The following is an 18637-nucleotide window of genomic DNA, read 5'->3' on the forward strand; positions in this document are numbered from 1 at the left end:
ACCCCAAATGGTGGGTTTGAGATATAAAAATCAGTTATTAACACAATGATTAGCACACAGTTATTAATTCACAATTAATAATTGGTGGTTTGGGGGCATCACAAATCATTGACAATACACCCAAACTGGTTGGTTTTTGTGTATAACAAAGCAACGATTTTAAAAAGCACCTTTCAAGCTTCAGTTTTATAAACACCCGCTCTTTATTAATGCGAAACGTTGCAAAACCGGCCCCAAAATCCGCCTTTTTCTACTTAAAACGGACACCCCCGACCCCACTCTCGCAGTCCTCAACCAGGTCCGCACCCCGCCTTTCCCGCCCTGCCCGCGGGGGGGCACAGTTTCCACCCAGGTCCGCCCTGAGGGCGGGGAAAGGGAGGGGGTGGAGCGTGGGGAGGAGTGGCCAATGGGAGTGAGGGTGCACGGTTTAATCGGCCAATCAGCACGCGCCGAGGGTGAGAAGAGCGGGAGTGATGCGGAAGTAACAGGAGGGTAAGAACGGACACTAAAAGGCTCCTTTCTCACCCCAAAACTGCCCTCAAACCGTGGTCAACGCGGAAAAAGCTTGAAATAAGGCTGAAAAAAAGCGAGAAAAGAGGCTGATTTACCTCCCACCGAAATGGAGGGCCAAGAGAAGCACCGGTCTGAGCTATGCCTATTCTCCTGGTAAGTCCCTAACCAGCTCCTTATACCTGATTTTTTAGATTCACCCCGAATATTTCAGTTGCAGTGCTGGGGTGAACATCCCTCATCTGGCCAGAGATTTAGGTTGAAAGTCCTGGTTTGGGGTCTCCTGTTTTCCCCTTCCAGAGTTCATAGTCGTCGGGGCGGCTGCAGATCCAGTTCTTCCTCGTGTGGCACAGGGATGAGCTGATCCATCCGTCATCGAGGTACCCACAGGGCCCCACACCCCTCACCTCAAACCTGCAATGCCAACGGGACCAGAGTGAGAAAGGGAAGAAAAGAAGAAAACTCCCCCCCCCAAAAAAATTAAGAAGAGCTGGGATTTCCCCTCCAGCAGAGAAGGGCTTTGGCTGGGGGGGGTCTCTAATTCTCTGATCAGGGTTGGGGGGCAGCGACCTCTGCCCATCCCAACCCCCCATGGAAAGCCAGGAGCTGCCTGGACACGGGGCAGGAGAAGGTGCCCATCCCAGGATGGGGCATCCCAGACTCCAGGAAATCCCTGGGGCCCACTGTAGAAGATATTGCAGAAACCTGGTTGGTAGAGAGAGGACACATTAAAGATTCTATACCGCTGGTCTCACGCTAAAGCAAGAAAACTATTAGAAGGTCACTGATTAGTGTGTTTGTGAAACTGCTTTGTTTAAGAAACTGCAAGGCTGCATTGTCTGCTGTGAAGCTGTATTGTTTAAGAAACTGCAAGGCTGCATTGTCTGCTGTGAAGCTGTATTGTTTAAGAAACTGCATACGTGATAGAAAAATTAGAGCAACAGGATCCGGATCAAAAAGTGGGCAACTGCAACTTCGGATCCTTAAAGCGTCACTTGGGACGAGTTCCACCATACGTGCTGCCGGACCCTGGAGGCTGCAAGAGCGCGCTAAAAATAGGTAAAAAATGGAAAGGGAAGCAGCATATAGTTTATTTTCTGAATTTTTGCAGAAAAAGGGTATTAAAGATATAGATTTAAAAAAGGAATTACCAGGATTGCTTGCTTTTGGGTATGCAAAAGGGTGTTTTATCAACCCGCATACCGTGCATTCTTTAGAAGAGTGGCGAAAGTTTGGAGATAAAATATGTGAGGCCATTCTAGAACTCGATCAAAGTGTTATCGATGCGGAGCTACTGGACACTTCAGAAGGGAGTGCCGAGCAACAAGAATTTGGTGCCAGCAGTGTCAGAACTCCACCCACAACACTTCTGTTTGTCGGAGCCGTTCGGGAAACTCACGGCAGAGCGCGAGGAATTGCAGCGACCGCGCTCAGACACAAGTCGTCGCTGCAGCACAGATAACCCCAGCCAGCAACTTTTCACCGAACAATCCATTCCACGGACAGGAGAACAGCTGCAACCTGCTACAACCACAGCCTCAGCCAATGCTTTCGGATTACAACCTGCCACAGCCGGCAGCCTCGGATTGGATTTGGCAACAGCAGTAGAAGTTACTTTGTTATCCACCCAACCTCAAAAGATTCCCACCGGGATTTATGGACCTTTAATAATAAACAAACAAGTGTTTGGTGCACTGCTGATTGGCAGATCGTCGGCTAGCCTTGCTGGATTATTTGTGCTGCCTGGATTAATTGATGCTGACTACACTGGACAGATAATGGTTATGGCATATACTATTTTTCCACCTTTAAGGATTCCTAAAGGACAACGTATTGCTCAATTAATACCCCTGCCACAGTTAGCAAAACCTTTAACCAACGACCGACAACTGATGCAACGTGGAGATCGTGGATTTGGTTCTACAAGGGGACTTACCTTACTGACACTGGATTTAAGTGAGAGGCCAAAACATAAAGTTACAATTATATGGAAAGATCAAACAAAAACACTGGATGCTTTACTAGATTCAGGAGCTGATTCCAGTATAATAGCTCCTCATTGTTGGCCTAGACACTGGCCTCTGCAACCTGCTACTACAACTGTGACTGGCATTGGGGGTGCCTCAATTGCTATGCGGACTCCTACTGTGAACATCGAGGTGGAAGGTCGTGTGGCCAGTGCTGTCCTGTCTGTTGTGCAGCTTCCACCAACAGTACAATGCTTAATCGGGAGAGATGTTTTGACACAAATTGGGATGAAACTCTCCAATGATTACCCTTTGGGGGAATAGCCATTGCTTGGTCTTTCCCAATTCCTATTACGTGGATTGTTGATACTCCAGTATGGGTTAAGCAATGGCCTTTAAAACGGGAAAGCTTGGAAGCTGCTCATGAATTAGTACAAGAACAAATTGATCAAGGACACTTAAAACTTTCTACTAGTCCCTGGAATACACCTATATTTGTAATAAAGAAAAAGTCTGGAAAATATCGATTATTGCATGATCTAAGAGCAGTTAACTCACAAATGGAAGCCATGGGGGCTTTACAGCCTGGACTACCAAATCCTGCAATGCTTCCCATGGATTGGTCCTTACTGATTGTAGACTTAAAGGATTGTTTCTTTACAATTCAATTGCACCCTCGGGATACTAAACGTTTTGCTTTTACATTACCTGCTATTAACAGAGAAAGACCTGACCAACGATTTGAATGGACAGTATTACCACAAGGGGTGAGGAACAGTCCAACTTTGTGTCAACTATATGTGGATACTGCCTTACAAGCCTTGCGAAGAAGATGGCCTGACTGCATAATCTATCACTATATGGATGATATATTGTTTTGCCAACCTGAGGAGTTTGTACCTGAACAAATACAAATAATTCGCAGACATTTGGAACAATATAAGTTAATAATAGCAGATGAAAAAATTCAAACGACAGAACCATGGAGATATTTGGGGTGGACTATCTCTCGACATGCTGTTATCCCACAGAAATTGGTATTTCAATCAAAATTGCGCACTGTGAATGATGCACAAAAACTTCTTGGGGATTTACAGTGGTTACGCCCTGTTGTGGGAATCCCTGCTGACCTTTTAGCTGAATTGCGACCCCTATTAAAAGGAACAGACCCAACAACCAAAATTACTGTCACAAAGCACCAACAACTCATACTCCAACAAATTTTAGATTGTGTCACTCAGGGCCGTGTTCGGAGAAGACAATGGGAATTACCTTTAGAACTTACCTTTTGGGCTGACAAACGATACATTTTGGGTGCTATTACACAATCACAAACAGAAACGGGGGAGGATATAGGGGTTTTAGAATGGTTATCAACTAGCATACAACAGCCTAAAACACTTTTACAAAAAATTGAAATGTTGGCAGCCCTGATAAAAAAGGGTCGAGAGCGTGTGTTACAAATTGATGCTCAAGAGCCTGCACGTATACGATTACCAATGCAGAAAAATGATCTTGATTGGTACCTATGTACTAATGAGGGTCTTCAAGAAGCATTATTAGGACTGACATGTCCCATAATTACCAGTAGACTGCACAATGTCCCTACAGCATGGATTGGTTCTTGGCAATGGATACTGAAACCTAAAAAACAGGAACAACCAATTCCACATGCACGAACAGTTTACACAGACGCTGGCAAAAAATCTCACACTGCTGCCCTAACCTGGTTAGAGAAAGGAGAATGGAAGCATGAAATTTTAACAGGAGAACCTACAGATTCATTACAAACTTTAGAGTTGTTAGCAGTGGTCAGAGCACTGGCTAGCATGGATAGACCCCTTAATATTGTTACTGACTCATTCTATGTAGCAGGAGTAGTTAATCGGATAGAAGGGGCCCTAATTAAAGAAGTCCCGAATAAGAGGCTCTTTCAGTTATTTTGTCAATTATGGTTGGCAGTAACAAACAGAGATCATGACTATGCTGTCATACATGTACGAAGCCATAAATGGGACATTGGGTTGGGTGAAGGAAATGCTAGGGCGGACAGATTAGTTTCTATGGCTACAGAGGATGAGGAAGAATTTACCAAAGCACAGAAAGATCATGAACAATATCATCAAAATGCCAGAGGACTAAAAAGAATGTATGACATCACCTTAAATGATGCTAAAAATATTGTTCGATCCTGTCCAACATGTAGCAATCATAATGGTGGTGTAGGATTGGGTATGGGAGTAAATCCCAGAGGGTTAAAGAGTAATGAAATCTGGCAAATGGATGTTACACATTATGCACCTTTTGGAAGATTTAAATATATACATGTGTGTATTGACACATATAGTCATTTTATGTGGGCTACAGCTCAAACAGGAGAAAAAGCTTTACAACTAGAAAGACATTTGTGTGAATGTTTTGCTGTGATGGGGAAACCACAACAGATAAAAACAGACAATGGACCTGCCTATGTGGGTACTAGAGTAGGCCAATTTTTGAAAAAGTGGAAAATCACTCACCGCACAGGTATTGCTCACTCTCCCACAGGACAAGCAATCATAGAAAGAGCTCATTACACACTAAAAACGTATCTTGAAAAACATAAAAACATTATTGATATTAAGAAAAGGTTAAGCAAGGTACTGTTTGTCCTGAATCATTTATGCATTTTTGGAAATCAAAAAGATCCTCCTGTAACAATTCATTATACATTAAAACAGGATACAGAGAAACCTGAAGAAGTGTGGGTCAGATTTAAAGATCCACGTACAGGAATTTGGCAAGATCCAGCAAAAGTACTCTATTGGGGAAGAGGTTATCTTTGTGTTTCTTCACCACAGGGACCTCTTTGGATACCTGCCAAGTGGACTCGAGCTGCTGTGAATGTCTCGAGCCCTGCTAATGCAAAGTCACCTGAATAACTTTGAAGTTCAAAAAGATCCCATTAGGGGATGGCTAGCAAAATTAGGTTTAGGACCATGGCTTGCGGAGATCACTAAACAAGCAATTTCGCTTTTACTAATACTGCTGGCTGCTTTATGCATTGTTCCTTGTGCTTTTAAATGCATTCAAAGCATGCTAACAAAGGCAATGAGTGACGTGTTTTTAACATTATCTAAACAGAGCGGGGGAAGTGTAGAAGATATTGCAGAAACCTGGTTGGTAGAGAGAGGACACATTAAAGATTCTATACCGCTGGTCTCACACTAAAGCAAGAAAACTATTAGAAGGTCACTGATTAGTGTGTTTGTGAAACTGCTTTGTTTAAGAAACTGCAAGGCTGCATTGTCTGCTGTGAAGCTGTATTGTTTAAGAAACTGCATACGTGATAGAAAAATTAGAGCAACAGGATGGGAAAGGTAGAGAAAGTAGCAAATAGTAAATAAAGTAACTATAGCCATGAGAAAGAGGCAGCATTTGCGCAAATATAACTTAGGTAATTAGGAGCCAATGATGAGCTTGTATTTGGAATATTAATGAGCCTAATTATTAACCTTTATAAGCATGGAGCTTACAGCAATAAAGTTGGATTAGTCATGATCAATACTGTGATCGTGTGATACTTTCCCGTCGTCCGCAACAGCCCACCCCGGGGCTCCAGCACGGACACAGGGACCCACCTGCCGTTCAAGGCCGTGCCATTGATCCACTCCCAGCCGTTATCCCTCATTCCCAGCCCGATCCAGTGGTTTGCTTCGCCTTTATAGCGCAGAAGGAAGGCCTGGAAGGCAAAGAAACGTTGGCTTTGGCCAGTCTTGCCTTCGCCACCTCCTCTTTCCCTCCTGTGCCCACCCCCAGCCAGACCTGGGGCTTTTCCCAAGGGCTTGGCTCCCGGCTCCAGCACTGGCAGCACTTTGGGGCCAGCCTGGGGGGTTTGGGGCTGGTTTTATCGTCTTGGTTTCCCCGTGTTTCCCACCCCGGTGCTGCTGCAGAGGCTCAAGCCCAGTCCTCACCAGTTCATCCCAGTCCTCACCAGTTCATCCCAGTCCTCACCAGTTCCTCCCTCGTGCTTATGGTGGCCAGTGAAGCTCCCAGGGCCTCACACCTTGTCCAGCCCGTGGTCCAGTTGCCCTCAGCCTCAGAAAAATGATAACATTTTCCTTGGAAACCAGGCCAGGTGTCTGGGCACACGTGGGAGAATTCCGGCTTGGGGAAAGGGGGTCTCACACTGAGAACTGAAACACAGAAAGCTGAGTCAGACATGTGGGCAGCCCTGAAAAGCAGCAAAATGGGATTGATTCCTTGGGGTTTTTTTTTTCCAGCAGCTGGAAGAGGGAAGCTGGGGATGATTCTCTTGGAAAAGGTGTGACTGAGCGAGGAGCAGGCGTCTGGAGCAAAGTGCAGGGAAAAAAGGGAGTCACCCACTTTGGGAGCCTCCCTCGGAGCCAGGAATGTCCTGGGATCCTCCCCATGGGGGTGCCTGGGTGGGACTCACCAGTCAGTGCCACGACCAGGCTCAAGCTGAGGATCCCCAGGAACACACTCTGAGCCAGGAGAACACGCACCTTGGGGGATGTTCTCCAGTCTGACTCGGTTCTGTAGGACCCTGGGGCAGGAAAGAGCAGGGTGAGGATGGCCTGGCTCCTCTCTCCTCTGCTTTGCCCTCCTGTGCTGGACCCTCAGTCCATCCTGAGCCCCACCCAGGCCCATCCAGGCCCCCCCACTGGTGCCCCCCAGAGCGAGATGCTCTTCCCACCCCCTGCTCTCCCCTGGAGCGTTTGGTTTTCCCAGCATTACCACATTTGGACTGTTCCTCTGGATCACTGCAGGTGTTCAGTGGTTCCTCTTGGCTTGAAGAATTTGACCTTTGGGTTCCTTTCCCCATCCTTGCAGAGAAGCCTCAGGGCCTGGGGCTGACGTTCCCTGGGCTCTGTGGGGTGGATGCACTCGGCAGCCTGGGGTGGAAGGAGAGGAGAGGCTGAGGGGACCTGCAGGGAGCTGAGACCTCCTGGGCCACAGCCCAGCCAGGCAGGACAGCCCTTGAGTTGTTGGCACTGGCTCTCAGCATTATCTTGGTGCCAAGGGGCACCATCTGGCAGGGCTGAACACACATCTGGGAGAGGAGGCGGCACAAAGGACAGAGGGAGGGGAAAAGATAAGGGAGGGAAAGAGAGGGAAGGGACTAAGATTAAAGAGGAAAAAACAACTTCAAACAAATTAATCAGAAAGGAAAGAGAAAGACAAGTTTAAAAACACTTTATTAAATAAATAATTCATTGAGAGCTCACAGCTCAAAGGCAGCTGAAGTGTTTGCAGGGGACAGGAGCCCGTTCAGGGCTCAGAAAAGGCACCCAGGGCTTGGAGCAGAGTTTGTGCTTTGGGAGCCCCTTTGCAAAAACACACAGGGTGGAAAGTAGCCTGTGACAGTTCACAGCACCTGTTCTGCTCGAGTTTTCTGTTTGTGGCTCCCCACAAGCTTGTTTTGCTCACAGGAAACCCTACTCTGGTTCCTCCTCCTGTGTTGCAGGAGCACAACCTGGTTCCCTGCACCCCGAAACAACAGGGGCAGCAGCTTTTGGTCCTCTGGGGTCTTGTGTAAGTTATTACCAGCACCAAATGGACCAACAGAAGCTCATCGGGAACGTGTCCTGATCAAACAGCAATATTTCACTGCAAAAGTCAGCTCTGAAAGCTGCAAAGGTTTGATTGTGGGTAAACAAACATGAAAAAAGCACAAAGTGGTTCCCTCAGAGGGGATTTGCAGGAGGAAACTCAAGGAGTGCTCAGATAACAGCGTTTCCAGAGCAGTGAGAGGGTTAAATTGGTAGGAGAAACAAACACAGGATGAGCCAGAAGGGGGGGGGGGGGTGCTTCCTCATCTCGGGGGTTTTAAAATGCAACAGGATAAAGGGCAGACCTTGCCCAAGCTCTGAGCTGGAGCTGAGCACAGAAGTGGGGAAGAGATCCTTACAGATGAAGGGCTTGTTATTTCAGAAACTAAACTATGATGTGTCTGGACCTGCTTCATATGGCAGAAGCCCCAGTGCACAAATTCAACCCCCTCATTTCAAGCCAAAATTTCAGTCCTACTTTAATTTCTGCCTCCCAGTGTCGACTGAACAAATTCAACCAATTCCCTTAAAAAGACCCCCGAAGGTTCACCTTGTAAGACCCCACCTGGTGCAGCCCGAGCTCCTGCTCAAGTTTAATCCCTCCCAAACCCAATTCTGAGCCAGAAACCAGTGGGCTGGTGAAGGTTTTAACATTTGCAAAACTGAACTACCAATTTGAATCTAAAAGAGACCCAGTGCATTTCCTGATTCACCCAGTCCCACTGTCATTTTTGCTCCTTTATGATGACTAATTTCTGCCTCCCAGTGTGACTTTACAAATTCAACAAATTCCCCTAAAAGGACCCCCGAAGGTTCACGTTGTGAGACCCCCCCTGGTGCAGCCCAAGCTCCTGCCCAGGTTCAATCCCTCCCAAGCCCACCATGGTTTCCAGCTGGTTCCCTCCAGCTCCCCCCAAAATCACTGTTCATTCCACTCAGCTGAAACAAATTAAAGTCCTTTTTATATCATCATTTGCCTCTTTTCACCACTATTTGCTCAATTCTCTCCCCGAGAAGCAACTCTGTCAGCAACCAGGGGCTGAAAAAAACCCCAACAAAACCACTGCAGAAGCTCTTACAAGGCAGCAAAAATGACAAACCAGCACAACCCCGCAGCAGACACTCAAACCAACCTCATGGTAGCAAAAGCTGTAAAACTGTGACCTTTGGCGTTTACTCCTCCCTGCCCTTCAACGTGCCACGTTTAATTAATCAGGTGGTCATTGCAGCCCCCCCAGAGACAAGACCATAATGTGGGGGCTCAGCCCTGTCCCAGCCGTGGCTCACTGTGGGCAGGGAGCACCCACCACCCCGAGTTTGGCAGCCCAGGAGCTGCTCTGGAGTACTCACCTCGCAGGGCAGCTGTCAAGGGGTGGCTGATTTCTCGGAACTGAGTCTGTTGAGCCAGAGACAGGACGGGAGTCAACCACAGAGGCGTGGTTTTCAGTTTACAGCTCTTTGGCTGTTTTGCTGTTCTCCAGCAGATCTCAGTGTGGTTCATTTTTGAAGGAACAAAGTCCATTTTTGCACCTTGCTTACTTACAAATATTTAAGAGTTCCCAACCAAGGGATCTGTGATGGGCTGGCCCTGGTTGGTGCCAGGTGCTGCTCTGTCACCCCCCTCCTCACCCGGGCAGGGGACAGAATTATTCCAAACTGTCACCTCGTGAAAGCTGCACAGTCCGGAGCCAGAAGAAATGAGAAGCTGTTGGGGATGTACGACCACCATCGTGACATCTGAGAAACCCAGGGGGAGGTTTTTGGCTGAAGGGGTCCCACGTGGCTGCTCATAAGTCTGGGATGGAGGCTCTGCACTTTAAATACCATAAAAGATGGACCAGAATGCACCCAACCAAGCACAAATATTGACATAATAATACTTATGACCTTGTTATACAGCCTTTCATTACCACGGGGAATTGTTTCCGTGAAGAAAAGCTCAACAGTCGTGATGAGGGGAGTGGGGAAAGGTATCTCAGGATTGTGCCCAGCGGCTCCTGCCCCGGCAGTTTGGAGCCCCAGGGGCACCGAGCGCTGGCACAGCCCATTTGTGTCACTGCTTGTAAAATGTGCCGGGGACTGGCAGGAAAAGCATCACCGCGTTGGCTCCGGTCCATGGAAACTGTTTCCTGGCATTTCTTGGCTCCGCAGGAGCGTTAAAATCGCTGCGAGGGGTTCCCACCGCCCGCGTCTGAAAGAGCCGCAGCGAGCGTGGGAACAGAAGAAAAGACAGGAAATAGAGTAAAATAGAATAAAAGGCTGCACCGAGGGGTCCCCCGGCGGTGTCACTGAACGGGCGGTGTCGGGGGTGGCCAGAAGGGCTGCGCCGAGCGGGGTGGGAGCTGCGAATAAAATATAGAAAATAGAATTAAACGCGACAGCAGAGCCGCGGCGGTGCTGGAGGAGCTGCCCGGAGGGACAGACGGACCCTGCCTTGGCTCGTGGGACCCACCTCCTGTCACTGAAGAGCTGCGACGAGGGGCGGGCGAGGGGCGGCGGCGGCGAAAGGGCCGCCCCAGAGCGGGGAGAGGGGGGGTGTGAACGGAAAAAAAAAAAAGAGAGAAGGCAATGAAAGACCCGCGACCGAAACAGCGGCACCGACGGACACTCGCGGCGGCACCGAGGGACACTGTGAGGGGGGACGAGCGGCCCCGGGGAGCGTCCCCTGCCCCGCGTCCCTAAAAGAGCTGCCCCGACGGACAGGCAGGTCCGCTCCGCCCTCGGGCACCGGGGGGATCGAGAGATTGTTCCCAACCAGCTCCCCCACAAAGTGAATTTTACAAGTTATTTTTAGTTTTTATTCTTTTCGTAGTTCGATTTCTCCTCCGCCCCCCGACTTTCCCCGGCCGCGGTCCTGCCCGTGCCCCGGGAGCCGCCGGTGGGTGCCGAACCCGCGGGAATCGGGATTTTTTCGCGCATTAACGGTGGGGTTTGGGTGCGATGGAGGCTCAGATCCGGGCGGACTCCGTCTGGCAGATCCACTGCAGCCCCGTGTCGCAGGCGCGGGGGTCGATCCTGTCCCCCTTGAGCGCCCCGCAGGCTCCGGGACCCTCCCCGAGGTCCTGCGGGAAGCTGCGGGTGCGGGAGGGGGCCCGTGTCACCCCCGGGGGTCCCTCGGGGGACAGGGGGGTGCCCACCCCGACCCCCCCAGCGCTCCTCACCGGCTCCAGTCCGGGCGGGAGCCGTTCACCCACGTCCAGCCCATCCCGGGCGCGGGCACCGAGAGCCCGATCCAGAAGTGGCGCGTGGGTTTCCTCAGGGTCTCATTGGGGGAATCCTGGCCCGGGGAAAGGGGCAGTGGTGGCGCTGCCGGGCCGGGGATGGTCACCCCAAAATAGGCTCCATCCTCACCCCGGGACCGAGCCAGACCCATGGCACTCCCCACGGGCACCGCGGGGAATTTGGGAATGAGGGCTCTGATCCCAGGCTTCTGGGGAGCCCTTCGCCCTCCCCTGGGGTGCCTCCAGCCCCTCTGTCCCCTCGATCCCTTCACCAGCTCGTCCTTGTCCCGCGGCATCGCCATCGCGGCCCCGCGGGCCCCGCAGTCCTCCCGGCTCCCGTGCCACGAGTTCATCCTTTCCGAGACCCAGTAGCACTTGGTCCTGCCCAGCATCCAGCCCACGGGGCAGAGCCTGCACCCCTCGGCCTCTGCGGGACAGACAGACGGACGGACGGACGGACCCCGGTGCGCTGAGGCACTGTGGGGGGACTGGGGGAGGCTCCAACCTGGCTTAAGTTTGGGGAGGGGCATCGATGGGACCCCCGGGGGGTGGGGGGTTACCTCGCAGGGGGCACAGGATCCTCCTCAGCTCCCTGAAGGTGCCGTCCAGGCTGGCACAGGGGGGGCCCAGGGAGGTGTTCCCCCACCTCCAGGTCGCCTCGGGCTGTGCCCTCTCTGCCACCCACCAGGACACTGGGACAGGAGGATGCCCAGCCCGGTCAGGGGCACTGGCAGGGTGGGAAGGGGCAGAGGGGTCCGGGTGCCCCTTCCCACCCCCCAAACTCACCACACAGCACCAGGGACAGCGCCAGGGCAGCCGTGAGGGCCTCGAGGAGGCAGCGGGGACGGCGGGGGGGGGCTGTGGGGGGGACCCCCCGGAGTTCTGGAAAGCCAGATCCTACAGCTGGGGGGTGGAAAAGAGCACCCATCACCCCCTCACCCACCCAGAGCCCGGGGCAGGGGATCCTGGGGCAAAGCACCCTGGTGAGACCCCCCCCCAAACCCCTGCAGCCCCCCCTGCCCAGGAGCAGGAGGAGGTTGGTGCCCCCAAAAAATCCCTCTGCTCCCTCTTTTGGGGGGTCCCAGCTCGGGGGGTGGGACAGCAGCCAAACACAGCCTCGAGAAAACCCCCCCAGCCCCTCCTCCCTCAATCCCTGCCTCAGTTTCCCCACCCTGAGCAGCTCTTGGGGACCCCAGGAGTGACATCACCCCACCCCCCCGAGTCCCCCTTCCCCCCCCGATCTGGGGGGGCCCAGCGGACACGACCCCCCCCAGTACCTGCCCCCGGGGAGGACGGGGGGCTCCCCGCAGCCCCTCGTTTCCTCCACTGCTCTAAGGCCATGTAGCCGTCCTGGTCCTCCATGTCCCGCCGCTCAGCGCCGGGGACCCGCAGTGGTCACAGGAGGAAGGGACAGGAAGCCAAAGCGCCGCTGCCCCCCCGGGCTGGTGTGAACTGGCAGCGGGTTCGGAGCTTCCTGTACCCAAACCAAAGCCCCACAACTGCTGGGGGGACTCATCCTGACGGCCCCGAGGGGTGGGGGCTCGGGGGTCTGTGCCCAGAGGAAGGAAACCCACGGGAAGGGACAAGGAGGACAAGGAGACACAGCACGAGGTGCTGGGAGAGAGAAAAACCACTCCTCACCCCCCCGCTAAAATGGTGAAAATAAGAGATCAAGGTGTTGATCGAAATCTCAAAGAGATAAGAATCGATAAAATACCATCAAAAGGAGCGCAAAATGAGAGAATTGCTCAATAAAGCCCCAGTTCTGTCCAAAAATAGACACGGTTTCACGGAGCTCATGCCTGGTTTTCCCAGTCATGTCTGTAGGGTAACATTGGCTCAGCCAGAAGCCCCACTTCTCTTGCCCCCTAATGAGGAGCAATTTTATTAGGCTAATTAATCACTGATTAATTAGTCCCTGATGTTCTTTTTTTCTCTGCCAGGCACAGGCCAGCACAGGCTCCGCAGGCTGCAGGGCTGCTGCGTCCTGCTGGGGCTTGACCCATCGGTTTTATTTGCCACAAAAAGGGGAAAACGGCCCCAAATCCCTTTGGCCAAGCAGAGGAGGGGACAGAGTTCTGGCAGAAAAGTCCAAACATAGGTTTTGCCCAGCTTGGGAAGAACAAGCCACCCAGCAGCACTTCTGTGTTGGTCTCCCCCCCCCCCCCCCCGAAGCCCTCCCTGGGGTGCTGGAGGGTGACTGGGCACACTGGGAGCACTGGGAAGGGGCTCAGCCCCCCCGTCACCCCCGGGAGCTCCAAGGCTCCAAGAGCCGGGATGGATCGCGGCGGAGGGAGCAGGGGAAGGGACGGGGCTGCCGGCGCTGGACGGGGCACGAGGGACAGGTGGGGAAGGCAATAAACAGTAAAAGGGCGACGAAAGAAAAAACTCGGCGGCGGCGAAAGGGTCAGTGAGTCACACACGTCCCATTTCACATCCACACGGCAGAGCCAGGGAGGGAGGGAGATCAGAAAACAGCCAATGGGAAGCGTCAGAGACCCCGTCAGCCAATGGGAAGCGTTGAAGGGCCCCGTCAGCCAATGGGAAGCGTCGAAGGGCCCCTGTCAACCAATGGGAAGCGACGTGTCCTGATGTCAATTAAACCACACTGAGAAGCTGCTGGAGAGGAGACAAAATGAACTGAAATTGCGTCAGTTGCGGAGTTTGTTTGCTGGTTTGTGACTAAACCGACCCTACCACGAAATCTCCCAGTCACTGAGAGCTGCCCTGCGAGGTGAGTACTCGAGAGCAGCTCCTGGGCTGCCAAACTCGGGGTGGTGGGTGCTCCCTGCCCACAGTGAGCCACGGCTGGGACAGGGCTGAGCCCCCACATCATGGTCTTGTCTTTGGGGGGGCTGAAATAACCACCTGATTAATTAAACGTGGCACGTTGAAGGGGAAATGGGGGAGTAAACCCCAAAAGTCACAGTTTTACAGCTGGGTTTAGTGAGGCTTTTGCTGCTGTGGGGTTGGTTTGAGTGTCTGCTGCGGGGTTGGGCTGGTTTGTCATTTTTGCTGCTTCTTCAGTGGTTTTGTTGGGGCTTTTTCAGCCCCTTGTTGCTGACAGAGTTGCTTCTCGGGAAGAGAAATGAGAAAATCGTGGTGCAAAGAGGTAAATGATGATATGACAGAAAGGACCAGCTGGAAACCACGAGGGGCTTGGGAGGGATTGAACCTGGGCAGGAGCTTGGGCTGCACCAGGGGGGGTCTTACAACGTGAACCTTCGGGGGTCCTTTTAAGGGAATTTGTTGAATTGTTTTGTTGACACTGTGACGCAGAGATTAAAGTAGGACTGAAATTTTGGCTTGAAATGAGGAGTCTGAACTCGTGCACTTGGACTTCTGCCAAGTCACAAAATATGACTTCCTTTCATTTCTGAGCTTTGTCCTGTTCAGCTTTGGAAACCTTGAGGGTGGGGAAGCACCACTCTCTTCTGGCTCATCCTGTTTTTGTTCCTTTCTCCTGCCAATTTAACCCTCCCACTGCTCTGGAAGGGATGTTATCTGAGCACTCCTTGAGTTTCCTCCTGCAAACCCCCTCTGAGGGAACCGCTTTGTGCTTTTTTCACATCCATTTACCCACAAACCAACCTGCCCCTTTGCAGCTTTCAGAGCTCACCTTGCAATAAAATATTGCTGTTTTATCAGGACATGTTCCTGATGAGCTTCTGTTGGTCCATTTGGTGCTGGTAACTTACACAAGACCCCAGAGGACCAAAAGCTGCTGTCCCTGTTGGTTTGGGGTGCAGGGAACCAGGTCGTGCTCCTGCAACAGTGGGCACGGGGAGGGGGGGGAACCAGAGCAAAAGAACCTCATGGGGAGCCACAAACAGAAAACTCAAGCAGAACAGGTGCTCTGAACTGTTACAACCTACTTTCCACCCTGTGTGTTTTTGGAAAAGGGCCCCCAAAGCACAGACTCTGCTCTGAGCACTCGGTGCCTTTTTTCCCCCTTTTGGCAGCAGCTCCTGAGCCCGGAACAGGCTCCTGTCCCCTGCAAACCTGTGAGCTCTCAATGATTTACTTATTTAATAGTTAAAGTGCCTTTAAACTTGCCTTTTTCTTTCCTTTCTGCTTAATTTGTCTTTTTTTTTTCCTCTTTAACCTTTCCCCCTCCCCTCTCTTTTCCTCTCCCCTCCATCTGTCCTTTGTGCCACCTCCTCTCCCAGATGTCTGTTCAGCTCGGGACAGACCCTGCCCTGTCAGGGCTGCCCCAAGAGCCAAATTCTTCAAGCCAGGAAGAAACACTGAACACCTGCAGTGATCCAGAGAAACAGTGTGAATGTGGTAATGCTGGGAAAACCAAACACTCTGGGGATGGGAAGAGCATCTCACTCCAGGGGGAGCACCAGTGGGATGGGGATGGAGACTTTGGGTGGGTGTGGAGCAGCCCAGGCACAGCTGCACTGAATTCCACTCTGGGGAATTCACCTCTGGAGGCTGAAGATCCGTCTCCAGGCCCTCAAACACACATCAGTGGCTCTGAAGGACTCCTGAGCCCCCAGAGGGGTCCCTGGATGGGCCTGGGTGGGGCTGGGGATGGACTGAGGGTCCAGCACAGGAGGGCAAAGCAGAGGGGAGAGGAGCCAGGCCATCCTCACCCTGCTCTTTCCTGCCCCAGGGTCCTACAGAACTGAGTCAGACCGGAGAACATCCCCCAAGGTGTGTGTTCTCACTCAGAGTGTGTCCCTGGGGATCCTCAGCTTGAGCCTGGTCGTGGCACTGACTGGTGAGTCCCACCCAGGCACCCCCATGGGGAGGATCTGGGCCAGGCTCCTCCGTTTTGGGCGATTGGAGGATCCTTGGACTTTCCCAGCATCAAGGGAGGCTCCCAAAGTGGGTGACTCCCTTTTTCCCCTGCACTTTGCTCCAGACACCTGCTCCTCACTCGGTCACACCTTTCCCAAGAGCATCATCCCCCAATTTCCTCTTCCAGCTGCTGGAATAAACCAAGGAATCAACCCCATTTTGCTGCTTTTCAGGGCTGCCCACGTGTCTGACTCAGCTTTCTGTGTTTCAGTTCTCTGTGTGAGACCCCGGTTCTCTGAGCTGGAATTCTCCCACGTGTGCCCAGACACCTGGCCTGGTTTCCAAGGAAAATGTTATCATTTTTCTGAGGCTGAGGGCAACTGGACCACGGGCTGGACAAGGTGTGAGGCCCTGGGAGCTTCCCTGGCCACCATAAGCACGAGGGAGGAACTGGTGAGGACTGGGATGAACTGGTGAGGACTGGGATGAACTGGTGAGGACTGGGATGAACTGGTGAGGACTGGGCTTGAGCCTCTGCAGCAGCACCGGGGTGGGAAACACGAGGAAACCAAGAGGATAAAACCAGCCCCAAACCCCCCAGGCTGGCCCCAAAGTGCTGCCAGTGCTGGAGCCGGGAGCCAACCCTTGGGAAAAGCCCCAGGTCTGGCTGGGGGTGGGCACAGGAGGGAAAGAGGAGGTGGCGAAGGCAAGACTGGCCAAAGCCAACGTTTCTTTGCTTTGCAGCGCTTCCTTCTGCGCTATAAAGGCGAAGCAAACCACTGGATCGGGCTGGGAATGAGGGATAATGGCTGGGAGTGGATCAATGGCACGGCCTTGAACGGCAGGTGGGTCCCTGTGTCCGTGCTGGAGCCCCGGGGTGGGCCCCAGGGATTTCCTGGAGTCTGGGATGCCCCATCCTGGGATGGGCACCTTCTCCTGCTCTGTGTCCAGGCAGCTCCTGGCTTTCCATGGGGGGTTGGGATGGGCCGAGGTCGCTGCCCCCCAACCCTGATCAGAGAATTAGAGACTCCCCCCAGCCAAAGCCCTTCTCTGCCAGAGGGGAAATCCCAGCTCTTCTTAATTTTTTTGGGGGGGGAGTTTCCTTCTTTTCCTTTTCCCTTTCTGACTCTGGTCCCGTTGGCTTTGCAGGTTTGAGGTGCGGGGTGAGGGACCCTGTGGGTACCTGTACTATTGGTGGATCAGTTCGTCCCTGTGCCACACGGAGAAGAACTGGATCTGCAGCTGCCCCAATGACTATGTCCTGTGGAAGGGGAAATTAGGAGACCCCAAAACAGGAGTTTCACCCTAGATCTCCAACCAGATGAGGGAGCTTCACCCTAGCACTGCAACTGAAACTGCTGGGGGAACATCTCAGTTGTCTGGCTGGGAAATTTTCATTGAATATCTCAAAAATATCTTGTATTGGAAGGCACCTCACAAGGATCATGGAGTCCAACCCTCAGCCCTGCCCAGGCCCATCCCCAGGAGTCACAGCCTGTGCCCCAGAGGATCATCCAAACCCTCCTGGAGCTCTGGCAGCCTTGGGGCCGTGCCCACTGCCCTGGGGAGCCTGGGCAGTGCCCAAACAGCCTTTGGGAAAGAACCTCTTCCTGGGATCCACCCTGACCCTGCCCTGACACAGCTCCAGCCATTCCCTGGGGTCGGCATCCAGAGGGACCTTGAAAGATCCTCCAGCAAAGCCTTGGACACTGTCTCCCAGGGAACATTCCTGGAAAAGCTGCAGCCCATGGCCTGGACAGGGCCCTCTGTGCTGGGTTAGGAACTGGCTGGAATGTTGGGCCCAGAGAGTGGTGGGAATGGAGCTGCATCCATTTGGGATCCAGTCACCAGTGGTGTCCCCCAGGGATCAGCGTTGGGCCCAGTCCTGTTTAATATTGTCCTGGGTTTGAAGAGAGATGTTGGAATTTTTTTCCCTAGTGTCCCGTTTTCCCCCTGTCCATCCCCTCCATCCCCCCCCATCTGTTTCTCCCTGGAAAGGAGGACTCAGGAGGGGGCGATGGAGCGGAGCCACATGCGCCGGGCAGCGCTGGAATGGGACAGGAGGAGGTTTCCTCTCAGTGCTACCTCAGTAACCTCAGTGCCTTTTGTCATTGTCACCTCAGTAGCTGGTCTCAAGGAGGTGAACCTGCAGGGACATGATGTGGAAGTGGACGTGTGCCTTCGTGGACTAGGGGTTTCTTTCTCCAGAAGTCTTCCTCATCCTCTAGTTATATTTACTGTATATTTACATGCTAGGAGTCTACATCCATAACACTGTATGCACTATATTCAAGCACTATAGTGCTTGAATGTGCACATGTGAAGTATTTTTCCATTGCTGAAAGCTATATGAATCTGTGAATGTGAATGTACAATGTCCTGATTGTGGCCTCAGCAGAGTTACTGTATCAGTGCTGCTGCTGTGCTTCTCTCTCCTTCTCCTTTTATTCCATTTGCATTAAAGTTTTTAGGACCCCACCGCTATCCCTGTGTCCTGGTCGGTGCGGGAGCTGCGGGGGCCGCTCGTCCCGTGCGGGGCGGGGAAAGGCCCGAGGGAATGTCTGCGGGTGCCGGGGTGGCTGAAGGAGCCCTGAGGGAGCCAAGATGGCGGAACAGCCCTCACAGAGTCCCCCTCACA

The 18637-nt window shown here is 52.6% G+C and overlaps 3 protein-coding genes across 8 annotated transcripts in view; 2 read left to right on the forward strand and 1 right to left on the reverse strand.

Moving 5' to 3' along the window:
* LOC135404434 (class I histocompatibility antigen, F10 alpha chain-like) overlaps positions 1 to 18637 on the forward strand; it is a 214735-nt gene that overhangs the window by 84275 nt on the left and 111823 nt on the right. The window lies entirely within an intron of this gene.
* On the reverse strand, positions 5989 to 7774 carry LOC135405976 (C-type lectin domain family 2 member D-like). Its single transcript, XM_064640489.1, has 4 exons — positions 7215 to 7774; positions 6913 to 7023; positions 6471 to 6652; positions 5989 to 6198 (listed from the first exon to the last, which is right to left on the reverse strand). The coding sequence occupies exons 1-4, from the start codon at positions 7300 to 7302 to the stop codon at positions 5989 to 5991; spliced, it is 591 nt and encodes a 196-aa protein (XP_064496559.1). The 5' UTR covers positions 7303 to 7774.
* Positions 13777 to 18637, forward strand: part of LOC135404456 (C-type lectin domain family 2 member B-like) — a 47176-nt gene continuing 42315 nt past the window's right edge. For 2 of the 6 annotated variants that reach the window (XM_064639212.1, XM_064639214.1), the window contains exon 1: positions 13777 to 13984. Coding sequence is in view for 3 of the 6 variants with exons in the window: in XM_064639210.1 (XP_064495280.1) it covers positions 14339 to 14362; positions 15420 to 15537; positions 15872 to 15979; positions 16271 to 16452; positions 16744 to 16844; positions 17149 to 17308 (693 nt within the window). In the remaining 3 variants the exon portion in view is untranslated. The other 4 variants (XM_064639210.1, XM_064639211.1, XM_064639209.1 and 1 more) reach the window with 4 other exon arrangements.

The sequence above is a fragment of the Pseudopipra pipra genome, chromosome W (assembly GCF_036250125.1).
Source record: "Pseudopipra pipra isolate bDixPip1 chromosome W, bDixPip1.hap1, whole genome shotgun sequence".
In the NCBI taxonomy this organism is placed as follows: domain Eukaryota; kingdom Metazoa; phylum Chordata; class Aves; order Passeriformes; family Pipridae; genus Pseudopipra; species Pseudopipra pipra.